At 33.9% G+C, this 26,120-nt stretch overlaps 1 protein-coding gene across 13 annotated transcripts in view; it reads right to left on the reverse strand.

Moving 5' to 3' along the window:
* The window catches only part of R3HDM1 (R3H domain containing 1), a 127,594-nt gene that overhangs the window by 87,980 nt on the left and 13,494 nt on the right, over nt 1–26,120 (reverse strand). For 6 of the 13 annotated variants that reach the window (XM_060625978.2, XM_060625987.2, XM_060625986.2 and 3 more), the window contains 12 exons: nt 25,889–25,930; nt 25,336–25,425; nt 21,084–21,198; nt 19,945–20,023; nt 12,620–12,679; nt 12,396–12,536; nt 6,794–6,902; nt 6,608–6,703; nt 4,412–4,449; nt 4,279–4,329; nt 3,945–4,171; nt 1,625–1,879 (listed from right to left, as the gene is read on the reverse strand). In XM_060625978.2, the coding sequence (XP_060481961.1) occupies nt 1,625–1,879; nt 3,945–4,171; nt 4,279–4,329; nt 4,412–4,449; nt 6,608–6,703; nt 6,794–6,902; nt 12,396–12,536; nt 12,620–12,679; nt 19,945–20,023; nt 21,084–21,198; nt 25,336–25,425; nt 25,889–25,930 (1,303 nt within the window). Of the gene's footprint in view, nt 1–1,624; nt 1,880–3,944; nt 4,172–4,278; nt 4,330–4,411; nt 4,450–6,607; nt 6,704–6,793; nt 6,903–8,698; nt 8,832–12,395; nt 12,537–12,619; nt 12,680–19,944; nt 20,024–21,083; nt 21,199–25,335; nt 25,426–25,888; nt 25,931–26,120 lie in introns of those variants that run through there. The other 7 variants (XM_060625989.2, XM_060625985.2, XM_060625990.2 and 4 more) reach the window with 7 other exon arrangements.

Here is a 26,120-nt window from a genome sequence, read left to right on the forward strand (position 1 = left end):
ATAATATCCTTTCTTCCATGGTAAAACCCATTTGCTTTCTGAAACTTATGACATAATAAAATAATTGTGGGGAGAGAAGAATACATTGTTCCACTGATACCAAGTGGGAAAAGTCCTTCAAATTCAAATAATTTTCATTAAGTTTCTTGATAATTTAGTTATATGAAAACAAGTAATGCTGGGTATTTGTTGATTGTTACGTAATTTTGAACAAAAATGGTAGAGAAGATATGAGTGGAAGCATGCTTAAAAGTAACTTAAGGGCCGTTTGAAAACGTTGGATGTGTTGTAATGCTGTTCTCAAAAAGCAAAGAGATCACTTTTGGACTCATTTAAAATTAAGAATACAATTCAATTACAGGTTGATCTGTTGCTCATTCTATAATTTCCTATTCAGTAGAATCTTTCATATCATTGAAAAATCATTAGAATGATTTGAATGAAAAGTAATAGTAAATAGTATATTAAGTCATCTTATATCCTGCTCCAGAAAAACAAGAAGTTTAGTAATATAATAAATCTCAAGGAGAAGATAATGGTTATTAAGCAAAAACGGAATTTCTGAATAGTCAGTTATTCATTTCTTCTAATAGAAACAAATGTTCCAATACTTTATCTTAAAAAACAGATGCAAAGAAATCTGAAGGTAATGAGTTCCAAGTCATGGTTTTCTCTACAACAAACAAAAGAAAAGGTTCAGGAGCACACAGAGACACTCCCGCCTGTACTTATCTTGCCCAACTACTGCCGTGCTGATGTGACATGAGTTAAGTGTACGAATTTCTAAGAAAGGTTATCAAATGATTTATAAGGTTGTTCTCATTCTCACAAAATTACTGCGCCATAACATTTTGAATAGAGACCAGACTTCATGTGATCTTTTAAAAGATGTTTTCTGTATTTGCCCATACGACATGCATAATGAAATGTATTATGACTGCAGTTTCTTAATCTCTCTGAAGTTCAGTTTCCTTACACGTAAATAGGGACTTCACCTACCAAGATTGTAATGATGATAAGTAATGTGTTTCAAGCACCTAACACAGTACATGATACATAATACATGCTGAAAAGATGAGAATTATTACCTAACTGCAAAGAATATGTGTCTTCAATATTAATTCATAAGGACTACCTATTTCCTTTTTCTAATAATAAAATGTGCCTTACCTTTTCCTTAGGAGAAAAAATTACTGTATTCAGAAGGACAATAATTTATATGTTCCTTCTCCTTCTTTCTATAATGAATAAGAGCTGCTTACTTTCTCCTTCTTCATGAAATGCATACTATTTTCTCCAGGATAATTTTTACTTTTTTAAATCAAATAAAGCTCTTTCAATGGTCATTGTCTCATTTCTAAGAAATGAACCATTTTTCAATTATGGTTAGCCTAAAAGGTGATGTCTGGATGTCACAAAGAGAAAAATACTTCCTGATATAAACATATCTTGTAACATTTTCTAGCAGAAATGTTTTATTAAAGTTCTAGGGAAAATGCTAATTACTCATGAAAAATAAAAAATTGACAACACATATACAAATAATACATTTAATACACAGTTTTTATTTTTCAGTAACTCCTGATATCTCAACTGAAATAAACACCTTTTTCTCGATACCAACCTGTTTGTGGGTTGATCAGAATACTGCCAGGTGGTATGCCTGCCGCTTCCAAGGGAAGCAAAAAGAAGCTAGTGCTAGGAGATGCAACTTGCCCATTTAGGCCACCATCAAAGGAAAGAGAGCTATGAGTGCTGACAGTTGGATAGACGACAGGTGCGCCATGAGAAGACTGGCTGAGAGCTGTACCTGGAAGAGGCTGCTGGATGTGAGAAAGAGAGCCCGTAGATGACCCTACACTACCAGAAGACTCAGAACCTAGGGAGGAGTAATGAAAAATATGGATTTTTTAAACCTCATATAAAAACGCAGGCTTTAAATATGTAACAATAAAATCCACATTACATAACATGCAGTTACCACATAAAAGCAATGGCTATTTTTGATTTACTATATAATTTTGCTTCCCCTCCCCATCATCAACAAGTTTAATACAGCAAACTGATCACATAAGTTGTCAGAGAAGTCATAGCCAAAGCATGCAACTTAAGCAAGATTGTAATAACAACAGCCACAGACAGCCACAAAAAGCACATTACCCACATTCCCCAAAGCACAAACTTATGTACATTTTACCTTTTAGATTAACACTTAGGAATACACAGATTATAATTTTCCCCAGGAAAAAGAACATAGCACAGCCAAATGCCCCAAATCTCTTATACCAGAAACCCCTTATCTATAAGAACACAGAAAGATTAAGAGTAGTATAGGAGATAACAAAAATGATAAATTCTCTATCAAGAGACACAATTGGGAAGTTTCATTGCAGAATTCCATTTTAAGCTCAGAATCATAGCATCTTCCTATAGAGTCAACATTTAATTATTTATCATATCAAGGGACAAAGACAGCAAGAAAAATATTCCAAGTATTCATATCAGCATTAGTTTTAAAATTTATTTCTTACTAAACTTAATAAATGTGATAATTTATTTTTAGCTGTTTTTATCCCTGCAATCTATTTAGTTTTCTATCACCCAGAGACTGAAAATGTTACTTTCAGTAAAATGGCTAAAACTGGATAATAAGACAATCAAAGAAAGAAAAAGATTTTTAAACTGTATATGGTTAACGAGGTTTTAAGTAAGAGTTGACTCTGGGATGGAGAATTACTCTTTAATGAATGAAATAAACAAATATGATACACTTATACAGATTGCCTTCTTCTATTTTAAGTTGTGCCAAATGACCCCTGATAAAAACTACCAAAAATAATTTTTCCCTATTAAGAGTTAAATAATGGTTCATCTCTGAAGAGAATATAGATTATAAATAGGACACGATTTTAAAATGTTTTAATTCAGCAGTGTTCCTAAATGATCTTCTCATAGTTATTGTTATGATGACTTGTTTCCCAAATAAATGCATATCTTGTGCATATACATATTTCTTATATTAACAAAATTTACCTATCTTTAGCAATATTCTATGATATACACTAAGATATTTTTAATATGCACATTATAATAAGAAAGGGTGACAAGTGCAATTCATAAGCCTTCATTTAAAGCACTGATTATAGACAAGGATTAATAAAAAAATACTTGGCCACCTCTAAATCTCTCCCATGTTACCTGTACAATACCATATGTCTACGATAACCCAGATAGGCTAAAGATAGCCATTTCTGCTAACTTTTAAAGCTAATTTTGGAATCCAAATAAAGATCTGCAAGGATCCTAAGAGAGATGTGAGGGTCTTTAGTATTAAACCCAGTTAGTAAAGGTGAAGAGAAAATGTATGAGCCTAAATGTAAGGTACCCTAAAAGCAAAGAAACTAGGAGAATGAGGATGTTACTAAAATTTTCACTCATTCAGAATAATTACATCACATTATTTTTCTTGAAAAATCCTCAGAAACTTCTCAGCAATTTTACTGATTCTTTGAATGGCAAATGAAGGACTTTATCATGAAAAATACAATCAATAACTGATAGTATTAGCTGAAAATGCAACCAATGTTAAATAATCCTAGGTAAGAAACCAGGCCTTCTAATTATAAATAAGCAATGGAGAATTTCCAACCACCTCTGGGGACTCAAACAACAGATGACATTTCACTGAACTAACTTGATTAAGTTTATGTCACAAGAGAGGATTTTTACTTTAACTGATGTTTGTAAATCTCTCTTGAGCAGAGAATGAATCCTAATGTCAATACACCCATTACCTCTGAAGTACTGTGGAGCTGCTCAATGCACTGCTGGTAGGAATTTTGGATGTTAGGATAACTGCAGAAGCCATCTGATAAATAAAGAGCTAAGGCAGCAATAGGGAAACGAAATGTTATGACCGCACAGTTCTAGACAAATATTTATACCTGTTTTTGAAAGCCTGCCTATGCTTTTGCTGCTCCCAGAACTATCACCTCTTGTCAGGACCGAGATTCCACTGAAGCTGCTGGCTTTGGTAACAGCAGGCTTGAAGTTTCGGAGGGAACTGTCTGAATCTGTACTGCTCCAGGGTCGTGGTTCAGAATACTTCAGTTCATTCTCAGTGCTGCTTTGATGGCTATTTGTTGATCTCCCTGAAGCATCTTTATTAACTCTGTAATTTAGAAAGAAAACTTTGAAAAGCTAGTAGGACAAAAGGGGAAAGAATAGAGAAAAAATGCTTTGAGTTTTTAATACTGCATGAAAACATGCTTTCAATACCTAAATATCTGACGCCTCTGCTGGGTACTACTGGCATCCTCGTCTTGAATTCTGTTGGCATTTTAATGAGACATTTTTATTTTTATTAGCATCAATCAGAGAGTTAACAAATGAATTTTAAAAATTCCCTCACCTTTTGTCAATAATATAATTCTCTTGGGAACACAGGGACTAGAAAGAAAGAACAGATATAAGAAGTTGAGCTTTTGTCAAATACATAAACTGGTGATGACAACAAAAAACACACACAGTAATATTTAATAAGTTATCATTTAGCCCTGCCAAAAAAATCCAAAATAGTGATAGGGGGACATAAATAAATAACAATGAAATTATTTTTGGCTTGGACACACTATGCTTACTTTTAACAGAAGCCATTCATTTCTGGGGCACAAATTAATCTGAAATTCAAATAATCTCTTCCAAACAAGTGAACCCCTTTTCACTATTATATACTGAAGGTGTACACCAATCTATAGATTCCACCTCATTCACTCAACATTTTGATCACCTGTGCTTTGGTTGTGACTGTATCAGTGAACAAGCAAGCAGCTATACCTCAATGCAGCTCAGAACCAAACTGTTCTAATGCTATGAACTTAGCTTGGGCAACCACCATTTTTGCTTGTATTATTATAACAGTCTTCTAACTGGTTTTCCAGCTACTAGTTTTGCCCTTTTAATCCAATTTAAACAATAGAAGCCACAAAAGTCTTTCTAAAATGTCAATCTTATCACATCTCTTCCCTCCTTTAACAGCTCTCCGCTGTTTGCATAGAGGTCAGCAAACTATGGTCAGCCACCTGTTTTTGCAAATAAGGTTTTATTCGAACACAGCCGTGCCCATTTATTTATGTATTTTCTACATCTGCTTTCACATTAAAAAGGTAGATTTGAGTTGTTGCAATAAAATACCGCATGACTCTAAAAGCCTAAAATATTAATTATCTGGCTCTTTACAGAAAAAGTTTGCTGCCTCCTGCTCTAACTAAAGGCCCAACCACCTTAACCAGCTTTCAGGGACAGGTCATCTGCTTCCTGGGTCAAGTCATCTGCTTCCTGCTTATTTCTCTAATCTAAACTTTCCTCACTTTCTGTGTCACGTAGGCTATAGTCCAGCTCCTCTGAATTTTTTAGTCTTCATGTGTCAACTTCTCCTTTAACTCTGGGCCTCTGCAAATACTGACCCTCTACTTGGAACATTTCACTCCCTTGGAGTCTCTGTTTGGAAGCTAACTCTTCCTCTCACTCCTGAGTTTTGTTTTGTGATGCTTTTCTGCCATGTCCCTTATTTTACCTTCATGTCTCCACCTACATCACAGATCGTATTGTCATTACCTGGCTATTCATCGGGGTAGAGGCCTCATCAATCTTACAAACTACAGAGAGAATTACATCTAGTTTATCAGGCTCTGAGGACAGCAGACCTGGGCTGAAATCCTAATCTCTGTCATTTTCTAGCTATATGATCTTTTGCTACTTTACTTAGCCTCCTCGAACCTCAGTTTCCTTATCCGTAAGATAAAAACAATGATAATATCTACCATATGTATATATAGCACTGTTTGGGGGATAACTTATTTTAAGTGTAAATGGATGTGTCCTCCAGTGCCCAGCATAGCACCTACTATAGGTGGTCAATAAGATTTGTATGAATATTAACTGATAGTTTGGATTTTAGTGTTACTCTTTGTTTTTTTACCATTGAAATTTCTATCTCTGGCAATGTTAACACAAATTACATACATTCATATATCCATGAATAAAACCTAGTACTAAACAGAATGGGTGCTTAACAGACACTGGTCAGACCAAACTAAATCTCTTCTCACATATATGTATAAAATAATTACCCACTTTAAAGATTTCTTTCACATAATCACTTAAAAAAGTAGACAATATTAATCTAAAAATTAGTTTTACTTTAAAAGAAACAAGTTATTTATTGAGAAAAATCTACTACCAAGTAGAACTTAGAGTCCATGATTTTGTAGACTATGATGAATGTTCTAAAAATCTCAAATCTGTGAGAAGTTTGGAAGGAAAAAAAATTATACTAACTATATATTCAGTTCAACACTACTACTCTGTAGTCTATAAGCATCCAGTTTTTGAAATATTTATATAACTGCTGCAATGTAGCATTTTATAAACTATTAAATTATTAACATGAACAAGATGGATCTCAGTATTTCTAACAAGTGACTTTAAATATAACAGATACGGTTACAAATAAATGATCAATAGATTATAAAAGGAGTGACCCCCCCCCCCCAATGCAATTAGCGTATATTTTAACAGTGAGATCTAAATATAAATCAGTACATACATCTTGGGAAAATATTCGGTCTCTGGCTCTCTGGTACTCCTCTTCTCTTTCTTCTATAGATTTGCTCCTTCTGTCATCTTTCAAACGTATTCTCATCTAAAGGAATGAAAACAATTAATTCTCGGGAAAATGATCAGTTGGGATAAGTCCTGCACCTAGAAAAAAGCTGCAGTTGTGACAGATTACCTGGTTATCATCTTTGTCAAAGCTGGAGTTGTCTCTCTTGAGGATATATCGTTTCTGAAAGTCTTCACCTTTATCATCCTTAATATGTTCATTGAATTTCTGATCAGGTCTAAAAAAACCACGAAGGGAACAGGAAAGATAGTACACAATATTTACAGAAAAGTTAAATACAACATGTTATGAAAAGTAATCAGAGCAATGCAAATTACCATTCATTAGTGCCACTAATAATTAATATTTATGTTATCTCATTTACTCTTCATAATAATCTTATGAGAAGGTATTAACTGCTCTATGTTATGACTGAAAGGCCATATGAAAAATACACTGTGGGCTCTGGAATCAGACTGCTTGGGTTCAAATATTCAGCTTTACCACTTTAGTTGCTTCAGGACTTGTGCAAGTTACTTAACCTTTCTGTTCCCTAGTTTCCTCATTTGTAAATTGAATTACAGGATACCTACTTCACAGGGTTGTTCTGAAAATGAAGTGAATTAATAAATGAATAGCACTTAAAAAGTAAACACTCAGTAGAAGTTTGTTATTATTATAAATATTACTGAAAAAAGCTGAGGTTCAAATGGCTTAGGCAACTGTCCAAGGTCAAGTGCAAGTGAATGACTGAGCCACAGCTGGCGCATTGGTATGGCAGACTCAAAGCCTATTTATCTTCTTTGCATTGCCTCCTCTAAATCTAAGGAAAAATTCTGGGAAAAAGAATAAAGTATAGTGTTGTATCTTATATTACATTCTTACATTTGGTGTGATATAACTGAAAGTAATAAATTTTTTTGTGGCTGCTTTAACTAAAACTTAAGAGGTTAATTTCAAATGCAACCAAGAATTCTTAATTATAGCAGGGTACATCTTTGATTTATATTAATTGAAACAGTTTAAAAAAGAAATAATTCTTTTTTGGAGGTTAAAGTTGTAACCTAAAGTAATAATTATAAAATTATAACAATACATTTTATGGCTGATTTGTCTTTCCTCTACAGAAGTGTTGCAAGTTCTAATGACATCCTGAAGACATATATGAGGTTGTAGTCCATGGAAAATCAAAATTACGTAAAACTTCGCTTTCTAAAATATATTGTCAGCTTCAACAAATTAATTTATTTAATACTCTTGTGACTTAATAACATCCTGTTATAAAACTGGAATTACTCTTTTGAAATACATGGTACATAAAAATATATTTAGAGGTACAAAGAAAGGTTAACTGAAGCCCTGAGTAGTTTTTTAAATATAGCTTAAATATGTATTATACAGTGATGTAATATACTGTGAATACCAAGTACGTTTGTGAACCAAATAAACCTAAGTAATAACATCTTCAGCAAACATGACCATATATATCATTATGTAGAATATTTAAGGAATGCTTCTGAATATTTGTTTTAACCTAGTGAATTAATAAAGTACTGTTTCTATATCCTGTCAAATTATGCAAAACAAGATTTGAAAATAAAACTTATCTAAGTAAGTTGAAGAAATCTTTATTTTACAACGTACTTAGGTGAAACGAAGGGCAGATCTCCACACAGAGCTATATGTATACAGAACTAAGAAGAACAAAAACAAGAGTAAAAACAACATCATGACCAAACTGATGAGAAAAAAAAATGCTTTCTTTAGTAGGAATTTGCAAGGTTGTCTATTTAGTTCTGAAGATGGTAGTATGTTATTTCTGTCACAGGATCACCCTGTTTACTTATATCAACTTTTTTTGTAGCTGTTCAAAGTCATTTTTCCTTATTGAAGGTGTCTGTACTTGGGTGCAAGAGTTATTCCAAAGTCAACTCTAAGGTTTAACCAAGGGCCTGGCAACTTTTCTAAGAGCAGCTGGATTCCCACACCAAATAGCATTGGCAGGCATTTCAGCTAACCTTAAGACTGTCTTACCTCTTTCTTTTATAGATGCCTGAATTTACTGCCCTGCAATCGCCAACTTCCCGCTCCATTGAGACACCCCAGTGGACACCGGGTTGTTGACATCCACAACACCACTGGTTCAAGGCTGGAGCGGGTAATTTGCCTATGAGGAAAAGGTAAGTTTGCATTTATTCAATGTGGAGCAGATCTCTAAGGTTTTCTGATTTACAACCTTCTTCATATTCCAGAAGATATAAAATAAGAATACAGTGTAACTTCAATGATCTGAATGTCTAGTTGTAATTATGTTATCAATCCATTCTTCTTTAAGTACATCATAAACATTATATTTAGCCAAACTTTTGATTATGTTGATAAAGAGAACCCTAAAGCTTTCTGACATCATTCATAGCATTCAAATAACTGAGGTTACACTGTATTGAAAACCTTAGAGAGTCACCAGTCGAAATGTTAGACAAAATGCCTGCTAATGTACATGTGCTTGGGTATCCAGCAGCTCTGAGTAATGTTGAAAGGTACTGGTTAAATGATTTTGAGTTCTATTCACCTTCAGTTCAATTCATATCTTACGGTTACTGTCCTTGGGAAACAACTAACTGATGAGGATATTATTAAAAGAGTAAGGAACAAGCAGAAAAAAATTAAGTACCATTCACATTTGTGGGTAAAATAATCCCTAAAGGAAGACAAGGTCCTTTTTAAAGATATCTATTGTCATTAATTTAATTGTAGGAACAAACATTCAAAAATACTAGGTTCCACCAATGTATTTAGTTGAAAAAATACTGTAAGAAATGGATGAAAATCAACTTTATTTCAGTAAACAATATGGCAGCTATCAGAGTAAAGGCCATTGTAATACAAGGGACATAAGTGAATAAATACAACCATGAAAAATGAATAGTTCATAGATGAGCTCCTAAGAGCAATCCCTATCAAAATAACACCAGAATTCTTCACAGAGCTAGAACAACAATCCTGTATTTGTATGGAGCCAGAAAAGACCTTGAACAGCCAAAGCAATCCTGAAAAAGAAAACCAAAGCTGGAGGCATCACAAATCCAGATTTGAAGTTGTATTACAAAGCTGTAATCATCAAGACAGTATGGTACTGGCACAAAAACAGACACTCAGATCAATGGACCAGAATACAGAACACACAAATGGACCCACAAATGTATGGTCAACTAATCTTTGACAAAGCAGGAAAGAATCTCCAATGGCACAAAGACAGTCTCTTCAGCAAGTGGTGCTGGGAAAACTGGACAGCGACATGCCAAAGAATGAACCTGGACCACTTTCTTACACCATACACAAAAATAAACTCAAAATGGATGAAAGACTTCAACATAAGACAGGAAGCCATCAAAATCCTAGAGGAAAGAACAGGCAACAACCTCTTTGACCTCGGCTACAGCAACTTCTTACTTGACGTGTCTCCAGAGACAAGGGAAACAAAAGCAAAAATGAACTATTGGGACCTCATCAAGATAGAAAGCTTCTGCACAGTGAAGTAAACAATCGGCAAAACTAAAAGGCAACTGATGGAATGGGAGAAGATATTTACAAATGACATAACAGATAAAGGGTTATCCAAAATCTACAAAGAATTTATCACATTCAACACCCAAAAACCAAATCATTCAGTGAAGAAATGGACAAAAGACATGAACACTTTTCCAAAGAAGACATCCAGATGGCTAACCAACACATGAAAAGATGTTCAACATCACTCATCAAGGAAATACAAATCAAAACCACAATGAGATACCACCTCACAACTGTCAGAATGGCTAAAATTAACAACTCAGGTGTTGGTGAGGATGTAGAGAAAGATGAACTCTTTCGTTCTGCTGGTGGGAATGCTGGTGGCGGTGCAGCCGCCTTGGAAAACAGTATGGGGGTTCCTCAAAAAATTAAAAATAGAACTACCCTATGACCCAGCAATTCCACTACTAGGTATTTATCCAAAAGATATAGGAGTGCTGATTTGAAGGGGCACATGTACCCCAATGTTTATAGCAGCACTATCGACAATAAGCATAGAAATAGCCCAAATGTCCATGGACTTATAAATGGATAAAGAATATGTGGTATATATATACACAATTGAATATTTCTCAGAGATCAAAAAAAAAAATGAAATCTTGCCATTTGCAACAATGTGGATGGAAATAGAGTGTATTATGCTAAGCAAAATAAGTCAGAGAAAGACAAATATATTGATTTCAGTCATATGTGTAATTTAAGATACAAAACAGATGATTATAAGGCAAGGGAAGCAAAAATAATACAAAAATAGAGAGGGAGACAAACCATAAAAGACATAAATACAGAGAACAAACTGAGGGTTGCTGACAGGGTGTTGGATGGGCTAAAGGGGTGAGGGGCAATAAGGAGGACACTTGGGATGAACACTGGGTATTACATGTAAGTGATGAATCACTAATTTCTATTTCTGAAATTATTACTAAATTTTACATTAAATAACTTGGATTTAAATAAAAATAGACCCTAAGAGAAGTATAGCTTTAAGAAAAGCAGAAAAACAATTAATTTCAGCATTATCTATATCATCTGAAGCTGACGCTCATTACCACAGACCCACTGCTGCCACATATGAAATTGATACAGAAAATTCCAATAGGCAGATTACCATCAAAGTATAAATTTCAGCTGAACTTAACAAGCACTTAAGTTGCTTTAGGACTAGTTTAGAAATAGGCAGAAGAGGGGTGCCTGGATGGCTCAGTTGGCTGAGCATCCAACTCTTGAGTTTTGGCTCAGGTCATGATTCCAGGATCATGAGATCCAGGCCTGTGTCTGGCTCTGCACTTAGCATGGAACCTGCTTAGGATTCTCTCTCCCCCCACCCCCCCACCCTGCCTCATGCTGAAGGAAGAAAGGAAAGGAAAGGAAAGGAAAGGAAAGGAAAGGGAAGGAAGGAGGGAGGGAGGGAGGGAAGGAAGGAAGGAAGGAAGGAAGGAAGGAAGGAAGGAAGAAAGCAAGCAAGCAAGCAGGGGAGATACTGTGGTACATGTTAAAATTTTAGGTGCCTCTGCACTGGGCCTTTTGGTCCCAAATACCAGTACTGATGCTGCAATTCACTAACACTATAAAGCTATCACTTTTTAAGCAAATGGCTCCTCTTAACTCCTTTAAAACTTTTCCTTGGTCAATTGTACATAGCTCAGAAGGGGGAATACAACATTATGGATAATACTATATTATTAACCAACAGTCCCACCTTCTCGAGATTTGTGGGAGAAAGAAGCAAAACCAGAGATTGAAAGGATTGTAAAGTGATGGAAGATAAATTAAATGTGAGGGTGTCAAAATCTGCCTTAAAACAAAACAAAACAAAACAAAACAAAACGAAACAAATTTGCCTAAGGTTGGCCACAGCTATCTAAATTACATAAATTAAAAAAAAATCCAAGTGAATAGTTTTGAAACAGCACTGTTACTATGACTTCTGAAGTTTTTTTGGTTTTGCTTTTTTAAACCAGTCCTCATTCATCTGCCTTATTTTAGTCTAGACTGGTGCATTTTGTATCTGGTATGCTAAAGGTATTTTTGGCCCTATTACATAAGGTTGTCATAAAGCTGCTAAAACCTATGGAAAACCTCACATGAAAAGTGCTGTAGAAAGATAAACTATAATCACACACATACTTAACAAATACCTACATTTGTTGATACTTACATTCTTGTATTGCTAGTTTTGTTTACTATGACAGACTTCCCGCTCTGATCAACATTGTGGTCTAATCCAAAGTAAGCAGCTACTCTGTGTAATAGCATCCTATGGTAAGATGTCATTGGGGGAAATTTTTTACGTGGAGACCTAGAAGTAGAAGAAAAACTAATTTAGTAAGTCAAGGAGAACTATGATGACAATTTGTTTTCTTGTTAAATGTCAGGACTTACTCATTATTACCAATGAAATCTAAAATTTCTTGTTCCAATTTCAACAGCATCATTCTGTCCCTGAAACAAAATATGAAGACTCTTATATATAAAACTTAACACTGAATTATTATGGCTCATTTTTCTCCTAAAAACTGTATATCATAAGCATGATGCTAGAATATGTAGATGATTTCTAAAAAAAGTAATGTTTAAAAAAAATTAAAGATGACTTTTTTTAGTTTAATTTTTTATTATGGAAAATTTCCGACACATACAAATGTTAAGAGAGCTGTGTAATGAATCTCAATGTAGCCTTTATTCAATTTTAACAATTACCAACACATGGCCATTCTTAAAACAGGTATTTTGATCTGCTAAGTATATGTATATGGGAGTCTGTTCTGTAGATATATACATAATAAGAGCATATTAATCTTTTACTTCCTTAATAAAGCTGAGAAATAGCAAGAAAACAGACAATTTTAGTTAGGTTCATGACTTTGTTATGTTGAGCTCCATAGAAACAGTACTCTAAAGAACATGCAAGGCCAGTAACAGGAACACTCCTAAGGGAATCTAATGCTAGTATACAGATGGAACTATAGCAGAGAAGTATGAATTACATTACTAATTCTGACTCAGAAAAAGAAGTCTTTTGAAATCATTCTGTAAACTTGTATTATGTATTTTTAAGACTATGGAAACTTTTGCCATAAAAATAAAAATGAACCCAAGGCCTTCAACTTGAAAAATAAATAAGGGCTCTAGGGAGTACCTGCATGTGCTCCTTTAGACCACTAGGGTCCTATTTAACGCACATATGCTATAACAATAAATGGTATCACTACCCAAAGGACCTCCTTGCTCACATACCAAGAACATGGCTCAAAGGAGTATTCTTGTGCTCACTGGAAATTTCATGTGCTTGTGAAATAAACAAACACACCCAGAGAACCTTAAAACCAGAAGTAGCTTCACAGATCATTCACTTCTGTCCCTGATCAAGAAAACTAGGCCGAAGGTTAATATTTCCCTCTCAAATAAGTAATACATAGTAGATCCCTCTTAGACTCTAACAGAGCAGAGAATGTAGTGCCTCTGTTTAAACTGTCTGAAAGTCTATACTATACATCAGCCCTGAGTTTGACTCTTCCTCTTTCATTGCAAAGAAGTCTCATAAAACCAAGTGATATCTGACCATACATTTTTTTTTACATTAGTTGAAAAATCAAGAGAAAAACATGCCTACCTGGCGACTGCGAACCCAAAGGTGAAAATGGGATTACATTTTCACACAAATTCTAGCAATATTCAATTCTGCCCCCAAACCTGGTTCTCCTTTAGAATTCCTGAATTCAGTAAGTGGCACTATCTTTTACCCAGCATACTATAGTAGAAGAATTCTGGCTTGCTACAATCCATTTTCTAATTTTCCCATGCAGTTAATTACTACTGCAAGTTTTACCTACCTTCTATCTACTTTTCTTTTATTTCCACTGCTGCTACCCTGGATCCAAGCAAGCAGGATCTCTGGCTTGACTACTGTAGCAGTAGTCTATCGTGTCTTTGTGTCTTCCCTCATTTCCTCCTTATCTGTTCTACCTGGAACAGCCCTAATGACTTTTTAAAAACACATGTGTGACCACATGTTATTGCCTTGGTTAAATATTTATCACAGGATTCCCACTGCTCTGATTTAAGAAACAAACATCTATAACGGGGCCTACAAGGTAGTCATGATTTGGTCTTTACCTCTTCAGACTCCTCAATCACAAACTCTTATCATTTTGGCTTATCTTTGTACTTGCCAAGCTCCTTCCTGTTTCAGGTTACTTGAACATGATGTTTCCTTTGCCTTGAACAACTTCCTATTTCTTAGAACTTGTTTCTTTCATACTTTTCTTTAAAAGCTACAATTATCTTTGTATAGTTATTTGGACTATATAGAAGAGCTCAACAAATGTATCTGCACGGAATCAATTAATCAAATTATTTCACCCATAAAGTCTTTTAATTTTTTTTCCCCTGAAAGTTTTTTGGGAGGTTGGGACATTTTTACTTCTCCCTGAAAAGGACTTATTTACATAACTCCAAGAACCTCTTTTCATCTAACCTTTTGAATGCAATTTGTCTTGAGATGATCTAATTCTCAGTAACTTTCCTTACATATTTTATACACTTATTGTTGTAAAAAAAAGGAATCCGAGGCAGACAATTTATTAAGCATCCATGAAACAGTACTTTTAAGTTGGTCTTCTGTTTCATAAGTAAATGCAAACATGTAATAAAGGTAGCAGATCAGTTGCTTTTAAAGCCAGTATAGAGGTTAAACCACACAAGTAGTAAAAGCAATTATATCTACAAAAATCAATCAAGGGATACACGAAATAGGAGCATGTAAAATGTGATATCATATACAAAAACATGGGGGGGGTAGTAAAAATTTAGTGCTTTTAGAATGTGTTCAAACTTAAGTGACCATCAACTTCATATACATTGCTATATGCATGTTATATATAGGCATAACAGTAACCGCAAATCAAAAACCTACAATAAATGCACACACAAAAAAGAGAAAGGAATCCAAGCATTCCACTAATGAAAGTCACCAAACCACAAGGGAAGAGAGCAAGAGAAAAAGAAAGGAACGCTGAACTACAAAAACAACCACAACAAAACAAGTAACAGAAAAAAAAGCCTTTAAATATATCCCTATCAATAATTACTTTTAATGTAAGTAGACTAAATACTTCAATTAAAACACACAGGGTGGGTGGCTGGACTAAAAAACAGGATCCATCTATCTACTGTCTAATTTCAGACCTAAAGACACATGCATACTGAACGTGAAGGGGTGGAAAAACATTTACCATGCAAATGGAAACAGGGGAAAAAATTAAAAAAAAAAAAAAAAAAAAAAAAAGCCAGGGTAGGAATACTTCTATCAGAAAAGATAGGAAAAAAAAAATTTATTTTCTGTTTTTGAACAGTAGGCAAAAGATCTGTGAAATGTGTTTCAGCAAATGTATTGCCACTAAAAATAAATTTGTTATCTCCATGAGAGAAAAATCTAACACTTTTACTAGCCATTGATATATATTCAGTCTTTTTTCCCCTTTCACATGCAGATCTATGGATTGCAGAGGACTTTTTATCATTATCTGGACCACTTACAAAATAAAATAAACGCTTCTGCCTGGTTTACTATATTTTCAGTTACTAAGAAATATAACTTGTTAGAAAAATAAGACTGGTCATTTCCTTAAATTCTCAAGATTTCCTGCCTTTTATCTACTATAGTTTAGTCCAAGCTTCATCAAGGTTAGATATTTGGTGATGATCATTAACTTAAAAGATAATAATCCTTTATAGAAGCACTGCATATAGCACTCTAACAGATCCACAAATTTCTTAAGGCATAAGGTTTAGCACATGAACCTAAAAGTGGGCATACTTACTGAAATTATTGTATAATCTTTTAAAGGGAACCAATGTATGCTATTATTTAAAAAATAGTAAGAACAGGGATCTCAATCACACTGATCAATCAGCTACTATCTAAAATGAAGAGGCAACAATCTTTTAGTGTTCTAGTCATTATACCAGAAATAACTTTAGAGAAACTGTATGCAGCTAGCAGACCAATGGCAAACAAAAAAGCAGAAAACAATAATGCCTCCATTTGACCACCCCTCCTTCCCAATATTCCATATGAGCTTGGTCAAATATCTGTAACAGATAATGACTAGTAAGTATAGCCTCTGAAAATATTTCTTGCAAATAGGAATTCCAGATAAATTATTACTTAACATCTGGAGTTAAGTTTATTTATTTGGCTAAGAATAAGACAAAGATTTAATGATAATAAGAAAAATCTTTTTTTTTTAATGTTGTTTTTTTTTTTTTTTAATTTATTTTTGAGATAGAGACAGAACATGAGCAGGGGAGGAGCAGAGAGAGAGAGAGGGAGACACAGAATCCAAAGCAGGCTCCAGGCTCTGAGCGGTCAGCACAGAGCCCCATGCGGGGCTTGAACTCACGGACCGTGAGATCATGACCTGAGCCGAAGTCGGATGCTTAACCGACTGAGCCACCCAGGCGCCCCAAGAAAAATCTTGAAATGAAAGGTTGACTAAATTTTTCTAACACTAAAAATAAATCTGCTTAAAATCTAGAAGATTTCTCTGAACAATATCCAATCTTGACAGTTTTAGTGGAAACTTGCCATACTTATACTACTTTTGTACCATGTAGATCTGGCAACTGATTGTGTGTTTCACTGAGAGAACACTAAGTCATTAGTTATTCCTAACAAAAATCTTCTCACAAAATTTAACATTAGCTACAACTTTCTAAACCATATCGACATTAGTAATTACTTATATGTTGGCCATTACATGAATTACTTACTTATGCTTATTCAAATACAAATGCATACATAGGAAAAAAAATAGAAGTACTGATACATGCTACAACATGAATGAAACTTGAAAGTATTATGCTAAGTGAATGAAGCCAGTCCACAAAAGACATATACATGATTTCATTCATAGGAGATGTCCAAAACAGGAAAATCTGAAGAGATATAAAGTAGATTAGAGCTCAGAGAACAGAAAGGTGATAGCTAAAAATATGCAGTTTCTTTTTGGGGTGATGAAAAAGTTCTAAAATTGCCTGTAGTGGTGGCTCTACGTATCTGTGCATATACTAAAAACCATTAAATGGTACATAAAAATACATGTGCAGATATATTTAAAACTTTTACATTTGTAGAAGAAAGCAGAGAACTGTACAACAGAAAAATATTTGGGGATGTATAAAAATAGATTCCTTATTGTCATTCTTACTGAGGTCTCTCCTATGGGTTCAGAGGAAAGAAAAATTCTGCCTGTTTAGCATCCTATCTTGTTTTATAGAAATTAGCTATGTGTTTTCTACCTTCCTCCTCATTCCCCAACCCAATGAGTTCTGGTTTCCACCATCCCACCCCAAATGAAACAATTTATTAAAATAGCCAAGAATTTCCTAATTTCTTAACCTAATGGACTGGTTTTGGTACTTCTATTTTCATGTCCCTGTGTTATTTTATCTTCCATGAAACAGCTCCCCCCATTCAACTCCCTGTCAAACTTCTAAGATAAATGTTCTCATGATTCTTCTGTTTTTAGGACTTGGTCTCTTCCTTTCTCATCTACCTTTTCTATCCTGTCTTCCCACAGAATTTTGTCCTTGTCATTTTAATCCTTCTCAAGCTTCATCTCTACTAGTGACTCCCAAACCTATTACTTGAGTTTCATATACTTGAAAACCAGAGCATTTTAACTGCGGAGAGGTCACATCTCCTGCTTTTTCATCTGGCACCTCAAACTATACTTAAAACAGAATATGCCCTATTCCACTACTCAGGGTTGCCCCTTACGCACTTTCTCAGTTAATGGGACTGTCAGGCTAGCCAGAAACCTAGTAGCTATTCTACATCATAACCATTCTATACCCAAATCATCACTATGTCCTGCCTTGATGCTTCCTAAGTATCTTTCAAACATGTCCTTTCCTCTCTATTCCTCTGTATGGTGTCCTATCCACATTCTTTGTTGGCCCCTCACTGCCAAAGTAATCTTTCTAAAATACCTATACCTATTATGGCATTACCCTATTCAAAATTCTTTAGTTACTCCTCAACTTAGCATGCCATACTCAGTACTTCTTAAATGATGCACTACTCACTATTTTTCATTGTTCATTACTGTCTTAAAGATCTCTTTAGGATCCCTGGCATCCCAGCAGCACTGCACACTCAATGGGCTCACCACCCCACAGTGTTGGTACAATCCTAGGTTGAGAACAACTGGATATGGTCTGTCTTCATACCTCACCAACATCTTCCCCATCACTTTCTGGAATCACTTACCACATGCCTCCCTGCTAGACTTTCCTTGGATATACCACTTCCTCTCTCACACTACTGTGCCTTGTCAGTGCACTTATATCTATCCTAGAATGCCTTTCTCATGCTTCTCTATATGGCCAGCTTGCTTCCACTTAAAACACTATGAATTCATGGCTCAGCCCAGGCTTATTTTTTCAGTGAAGTCTTCCGATATCCTTTCAAAAAGAGGTTGGGGCCCCCTCCCTGTGTTTTTATAGCACATCCAAAAACTTCTTTTACAACATCAAAATTTAATTTTAATTATATATCCTATGTGTTTTCCTAGCTCAGACATGGTGAATACTTTAGGGTAGGGATTATATCTCCATCGTTCTATTTACAGTGTTTTTAGCACAAAGCTTGGAATATGACAGATGTTCAGTAAATGCCTGTTCAATGAACTAATGGATTAATCATTCTGTTGTGACCAGTGAGGAATAAACTTAAAACTGAAGAAAAAAAAAAAGTCATGCAGACTTGTCTTATTTTCTTCCTCACTCCATACTATACTCCTTCAGCCCCATTTACAAGGAGACCACTTTTCATTTTGGTGGTTCTCTTTTTGGGGTTTATGTTAAATATACAACAGAAAACCAAGATGATATTGAATACAATAAATCATGAATGAAAATAAAGATTATCTTGAAGCATGACACGAGATAAGCCTCAAAGAGACTAGAGAGAGTTATTCCTGTAATCTTCCATATGCATATACCCAGAGAAAGTGTTTTACTTTCATTTTAATGGACATTAAAGAACTACCACCATGTAAAGCTAATATCTAGAGGAGCGATTCTTAGCCTTGGAGTCTTCTACTACCCCATGAAAGTGTTAGGCAGATATTTAATAGATAAGGCTTTTTGTGGGGAGAAGGCCACAAAGGGGTCAATGACCTGCCAGAAAGTTAGAGTGTATTCATTAGTACCCTGGCAACACAAAGGGTTTCACAGTGACCCACAAAAGGACCTTAAAAATCTTTAGGTTGAAGGTTAATACACAAGAGTGAACAAAAATTCTGCATTTAGTCAAGTTCAAAAACTCAAAATGAATACACTAAGTTCTTATTTGGGTGAGTGTTATTATTGTAGGGGAATTTTTTTTTTTCTTTTCCACGATTCATGATTACCTCTCTACCTCAATTAAGAGTCAAAATATCTTGGTGATTCTGTTTTTCCAAAAATTCCTACAAAAAGAATGAATTATTTTTATATCATGGGACATGAAAAATGCAAAAAAAATATTTATACATGTGCATACAGTAGACCAACAACATCTTAGCCCTAGGAAACTAAAATGTTTCTGGTGTACTTCAAACACTGCAATCTTATTCTAATATTCTAACTCAGTAATGAAAACAAACATAGCAAAATTATGGCACTCCAAGCAATGTAAACCTTATAAATTTAATTTTTACCTGGGATTGTTTTTTAATGTATTTACTAAAAATTCATGTAGATCTATGCCAGTTGAATCAGTGTATTCTTGACTGGAATCTAAAAAACAACAACACAAAAACCCAGTATAAAGTTGTCTGAAAACAAATCCCTTTCCCTTTTACACATGATGCATATTTTAAACAAAATGAGATGCCCCACATGGGAAAAAACTGACAAGGAAGGAAAAGGGAATTTATGATGAACTCAAATGACCACAAGCTTTCTACTCCCAAATAATGAGCATGACAAAGATTTATATAACTGCATGTACATGCATATTCTTAATTTTTTTTCTCTCACACATGCCTGTTTAATTTACTCTGAAGTCTTTAAAGATCCTTTTATATACTCACCACAATTCTCATGATCAAAAATGCCTCAAGTGAAAAATTTGAATGAATTAAATAATTATCCATATTTAGCGCAAATTAAGACAGTTTAGTTCAGTTAAGAATATAAGTAGAGGCAATAGTTTGGAAGTAGGTAGGAATTCTAGTTCTGAAAAAGTATTTAGATTTGATCAGGTCTATCACCAAAGGCTTGCTTTCAAAATAGTTTTTCAGATATTCATGTTTACATTCTTCCCCTTAAATATAATATACTTACACTGTTCATAATACTGGCCAATGTAACTGGTTTTATAAATTAAAGAAGTATTGTCATTGACTTGTAATGCTAGATGATGAAGTTCCTTGAAATTTGTTATGAAAGATAAACATTCTGGGTTTCCAAGAATATTCTTACCGGATACTGCATATTTTGGCATCAGCTTGTTGTATCATATAGAATTAAAGAGTAATATTATTTTTAACAGACTCAAGTATTCAAATCATAGTGATTCCAGTATTTCATTATGAGAGACCAATAAGAGGTCAAGATAGTTATCTGCCTCAGTGATTTTGGCATATGTTGCAGTTTCTTTGCTGAAGCATCTTACTGATGTTCAGATTTGTGTTATGCCATTTTGCCCAGATGAGCAAATTATTTTAACATCCCTTAAGTCTGTTCTGTTATCATTTTTACTAGAGATATATTATACATAAAGTTTCAAGGGATAAAGGATGGAATTATTGACAGTAAAATTAAAATTTTGTTTGAAAACAAATAAATTGCAAACCTCTTGATAACATTTTTCTGGGTAACTTATCACTGGCTTTTTCTTTTTCTGCTTCATCTTTTGAGGGCTTCTCCTCTTTTTCAAATGATTGCATTAACTGGATCTGAATTTTCTCCTGTTGGAAGGCAAAATCAGTTATAAATGAAAATATAAAGCAATTCAGCTAATACCACACATTTATATTTTTTGAGTAACACAAAACTGTATGGAGGAGAAAAAGGATAAAGATTTTTATGTTAACTAATTAGATTCTTCATACTGGAATACAACTTAATATTTTACCACTTATATCAAAGTCTTGATAGAAAATGTTAAAATTAATGTTTTGAGTTGAATGTATCAATTTAAACATGTCCTCAAAATTACTTTACAGAACATAAGATATTTTCTATGTTACTCTGAATATATCTACTTGTAAAACCCTTGGAGGGTCAGAAGCAAGGTCTTCTTAGCCTATTTTTGTACTGGAGATGCCACTGCCAAACAAAAGAATAATGATCATCAATCATGACAATAAGAACAAGTGAGCATCAAGCCAACACTTAACAAAAAAATAGTTTTTTGAGTATCCTTTATAATCTCACACTCTTCCATTCTCTTGCCATATAAAAATGTAAGTACAGATTTTCCAAAACTAAATCCACACATCTGATTATTTTCTATTTATGAATGACGTATTACTGTTCCTCTTTCAATCACCACCATGTTTTAGAAAGGTTTCAAACAAGACTGTTTTCCTTCTGGATATGTAATATTTAACCCTGTGAAGTAATCATATTCTATAAAATAGAAAAAGAGAAGGAATTCTACATTCCATTTCAAAAATAATAATATTAAATGTAATTTCAGAGCCCAAAGAAATTACTGGAAATTAATTCACATAGCCTAAAAAGGCAAAAAAAAAAAAAAAAAAAAAAAAGTCACAAATCTCTGTTTATTCAAGCCAAGTCATAAAGGTAGAATAATTTCCAGACCATTTCTACTAAAGACAGAGGTATGACCTTTTTGTAGACTAAATGATACTATTATTTACTGATGAAAAACACTGATCAATTACTTCACTTTTCTGGGTGATGGTTGCCATGGAAATAGGTGTAATAAATCAACATCAAAAAGGGTATAAATTTCAGGAGTTGAACTTGCAGTCACAAGAATTTTATTAACTTTTTTTTACCCATGTAATTTTTTTGGAAAGAATATTTGAGAGAATTTCTGGTCAAATATATATATGTACTTTTCCCATAGGGTTGCTGACTGTTATTTTTATCTTTGTTCTTCTGCTTCCTATTTCATCTCACTTCAAATTTGGGCTTAGAATATAGGGCACAAGCTCTGGACTAGCAATTTTTACTAGAATGATGAACATCTGCTTTATGCCCTCCTTTGTCTTGCTTACCAAACTTCATATATTAATCAACTTCATACATTCATCAATTGGTAAAAGTCATTCTTTTCACTACGACTCATTTTCTTATCCACTTTCCTTATTCTATTCCTAAATGTAAAACAGATATTTAAAAATGAATCCCAGAGCTATGTTTCAGAAGTAGAATATTACAGAAGTTTTCCTGACTTATAGATTTTACTCCTATCTCAAGAATAACCTATAGAATCCAGTTGGAAGATTTCACATTTAGGCCTTCACTAAAAGCAGCTTCCACTGAGTATCAGATTTCATTTCTAAATTCCCTTCCCAAAGCCCTACATTTTAATTACAGATATTAAACTATTTTATCATGATGAACTGTATTTAAAAATACGGTAGGCTTCACACACCAAGGCCTTGCTTTCAGTTGGTACCAAGGCCTTGTTTTTAGTAGCAAATCAACAAGACATATTTAAAAACCCAGTAGTCCTTTTAAACGAACTCTTCTGACTATAAATAATTGGAAGGATAGCAACATCTCCACAGGAAGCTGTAATGCCTTTACTCTTCATTCTGTCATTGACATCTGTTATTGAGGTCACTTCCCTCTCATAAGCTCTCATCAGACACAAGTGACATCTCTTTTTTAATTGCCTCTCAACCTTTTGACTAATGAGTTTTATTCCAGATTAATTCCTCAAAAATCACATTCTGAAGCAGGCATTATTAGTTGGAAAGTGTCTCTACTACCAAGAATTAGATACCAGCACATTTCATGGGAAATAGTTTATTTTCTAATTCTCGTTCAGGTGCAATTGTTAAGTCAAGGCTTGGAAAAAGAGGACTTTCTACTAAAAGGAATATTTTTTGCTCTGAGAGAACAATAATGGGTTATTACCTGAAAATAAAGAATTTATTGTATCCAAGAGAAACTGAGAAAGAATCTAGTAAGTGGAATACTGAACTCTGGCATAAATACTTTATTCATCATTCATATGCTATAACTTAGTTTCTGAACTTTATATAAACAGAAAAACTGTGATAAAAATGTATACATTAATATATAATGTACACTCTTGATATTAATTTTTTCACATGAATTTTCACTAGATATATTTATGTAGCACTATGAGAATTTTCCCTCCACTATTTTTCAGATCAGGTTAGAATGTACAAAGATCACCTTATCCTTTTTCTCATCAAGTATGCACTTTTTCTGTATTAACAGTCTAATTATGAATGACCCTTTTCATTTCCTCAATATCCTTGGACTAATTCCAGGAGGCTAAGATGGTGTAACATTTTGGCCAACAGAATGAAAAAATGAATTTTCAAAAAAATTACAATATCCACCGCTCCACCTTGTACAGGTGTATTCTTCACTCTTACTTGTACAAAATAACTTTTAAAATTGCTATTTCAAAAACAATTTCATTGATTTCTTCCAAAGTATACCATAACTCTCTAGCCTTATTAACAACCATGTAAAAGCCAAAGGTTAACATTTAAAACATGTTGTCTAGGCAATAGTTCTTAAGAAAACATTTGATTGTGTTTCTGCTTCTTGCTAGAAAGTTCATTATTACTAAAGCATATCTATTTTATAGAATAAATACATAGAGCTATCTTTTATCTATGTAGTTAAATCTTCAATAAAAATCATACAATTTAAACACTATGTTCCTGACACTTGAACAAATTTCAAAGGAAACTAATTTTTATACATTCTTCGTCGACAATAAATAATTTATTTTCAAAACCTTCCTCTTCTTGTATTTTGGAAACAAAGAAGTGAAGTGGTTTTAAAAAACCCAACATGTTCTAAATATGTGACAACTATCATATCTATAATAGGCTTTTGAGGGCATCAGCTTCTAAATCAAGGCAAAGTATAACAATCTTTTTTTTTTCTTTTGAATTAACGTACAACTGGCATTCATTTAAAAAAAAAAAAGGTTGTACAACCTATCATGGCCTTCCCCGCCCCCCCTTTCCTTGTTTTAGTCACAGTTTCTTAAATAACCAAACAGTTGCTTCAATTCTTTGAAAATTATTATTGATACAGAACGGGATATCAGGCTGCTCAAACTCTTAAGAAGTAGAACAAATCACCAACAGGCAAAGTTATCACACTGATAAAAACATTGGTAAAGCGTCCTAAATTATTTAGGGATAAATGTCCAAAGGTAACATGAGACAAAGATCAATGCATGGCTAAGATTATCAGAAAAGTAAAGTCATAGCATTAAAAAGAATATATAAAAGGCAAACTGAACCATTTGCTTGAACCTCAGTTGTTTAATATTTTACAGGCACAGACAGAAGAGAAATTAGAAGTATTAAACTATTATGGCCAACCTAACTAGAAAACTGGCTTCAGCATGCATTCAGGTTAATAAGTAAAATAATATATCAAGCCAAAGTCTTGGGTAGTCTCCTCTTCACACACAAGCAGTAAGTGTTTAACAAATTTATAAAAGCCAAAATAAAAAGGGCAAATTTTATCACAGTTATGCTCAGAAGTACTACTTAATATTTTATAACTTTTCAATAATAATTTATAATCCCTTAAAGTCATCTTCCCAGTTAATTATATAATCCCTAATTTTTTCCAGAGAGAAACCACTGCACCAAGCCTCAGACTGAAGCAATGAGGTTTTCCCGACTTTTTATCTGTATCTTTGGTGGTACTATGAAATTAGCTTCACTCATTTAAAATAAAGCAAACAAATGAAAACACATACATAATGCACACACATGCATATACAACTTTTATTTAACCTTATGAAAAAATACTCTCCAGGAAGCAGGTTATTGTACCATGCCTTTAAATAACAATTTTTTGTTTTTGTTTTTCTTTTTTCTTTTCTTTTTTTTTTTTTTTACCTGGTTCTCCTGTGATATCTCTGCTGTAGGGGGTGGTGGAGATTCTTCACACACTGCAAGGCTCCGAACTAGCTTTAACTTTGAGCTCGACTAAAGAGAAGTATTTAAAATTAACACTACATTTCACAAATCTAGGGCATATCCAAAAGCCCCCTAGAGTTAAAGTTTCTTTATAGCTTCTGCCATGTATAAAAGTAGGTGAAATGTGCAAGTTAAATATATCATTAAATACCACTAAAACCCTTTGTTAAGAGGGAAAACAAATATAGTTTTGAAAACTACAGCAATAGCAAGAATGGGACTAATTCCAATTTCAAAAACCAAAGAATGGTGAGAAAGCCATTTTCTCTATAGATAGAGAACCATTAAAGATATAAAAGCAATGCACAAAAGCGACTAGGCAAGACAAAAACCCCAAATAAAACAAAATAAGCTTTCTGCCCCAAACAAAATATGACAAAACTAAACTGAATGCAGCGCTGTATGAAAACAAGGATTCATCAAGCATGAAGGAAGGCCCTTGGCATGCCAGCACAAAATATATTTACTATACCTTAGACCTTTTTCCTGTCTGTCCAAAGGATTGCAATGGCCGCTGAACACACAAGAAAGATTCGTATTAAATTTCACACTGAAACAAAATGTTTGTTGCTTAATTCATAATCCTAAACCACAGGAAACTACCTGCACAAAGTACTGGAAATGAGGAAATCAAAGTTGGTTTTAAATAAAAAAGTACTGATTCCTCCCAGAATCACACTTATAGAAGATTCTCTAAAATCCTT

The sequence above is a fragment of the Panthera onca genome, chromosome C1, assembly GCF_046562875.1.
Source record: "Panthera onca isolate mPanOnc1 chromosome C1, mPanOnc1 haplotype 2, whole genome shotgun sequence".
In the NCBI taxonomy this organism is placed as follows: domain Eukaryota; kingdom Metazoa; phylum Chordata; class Mammalia; order Carnivora; family Felidae; genus Panthera; species Panthera onca.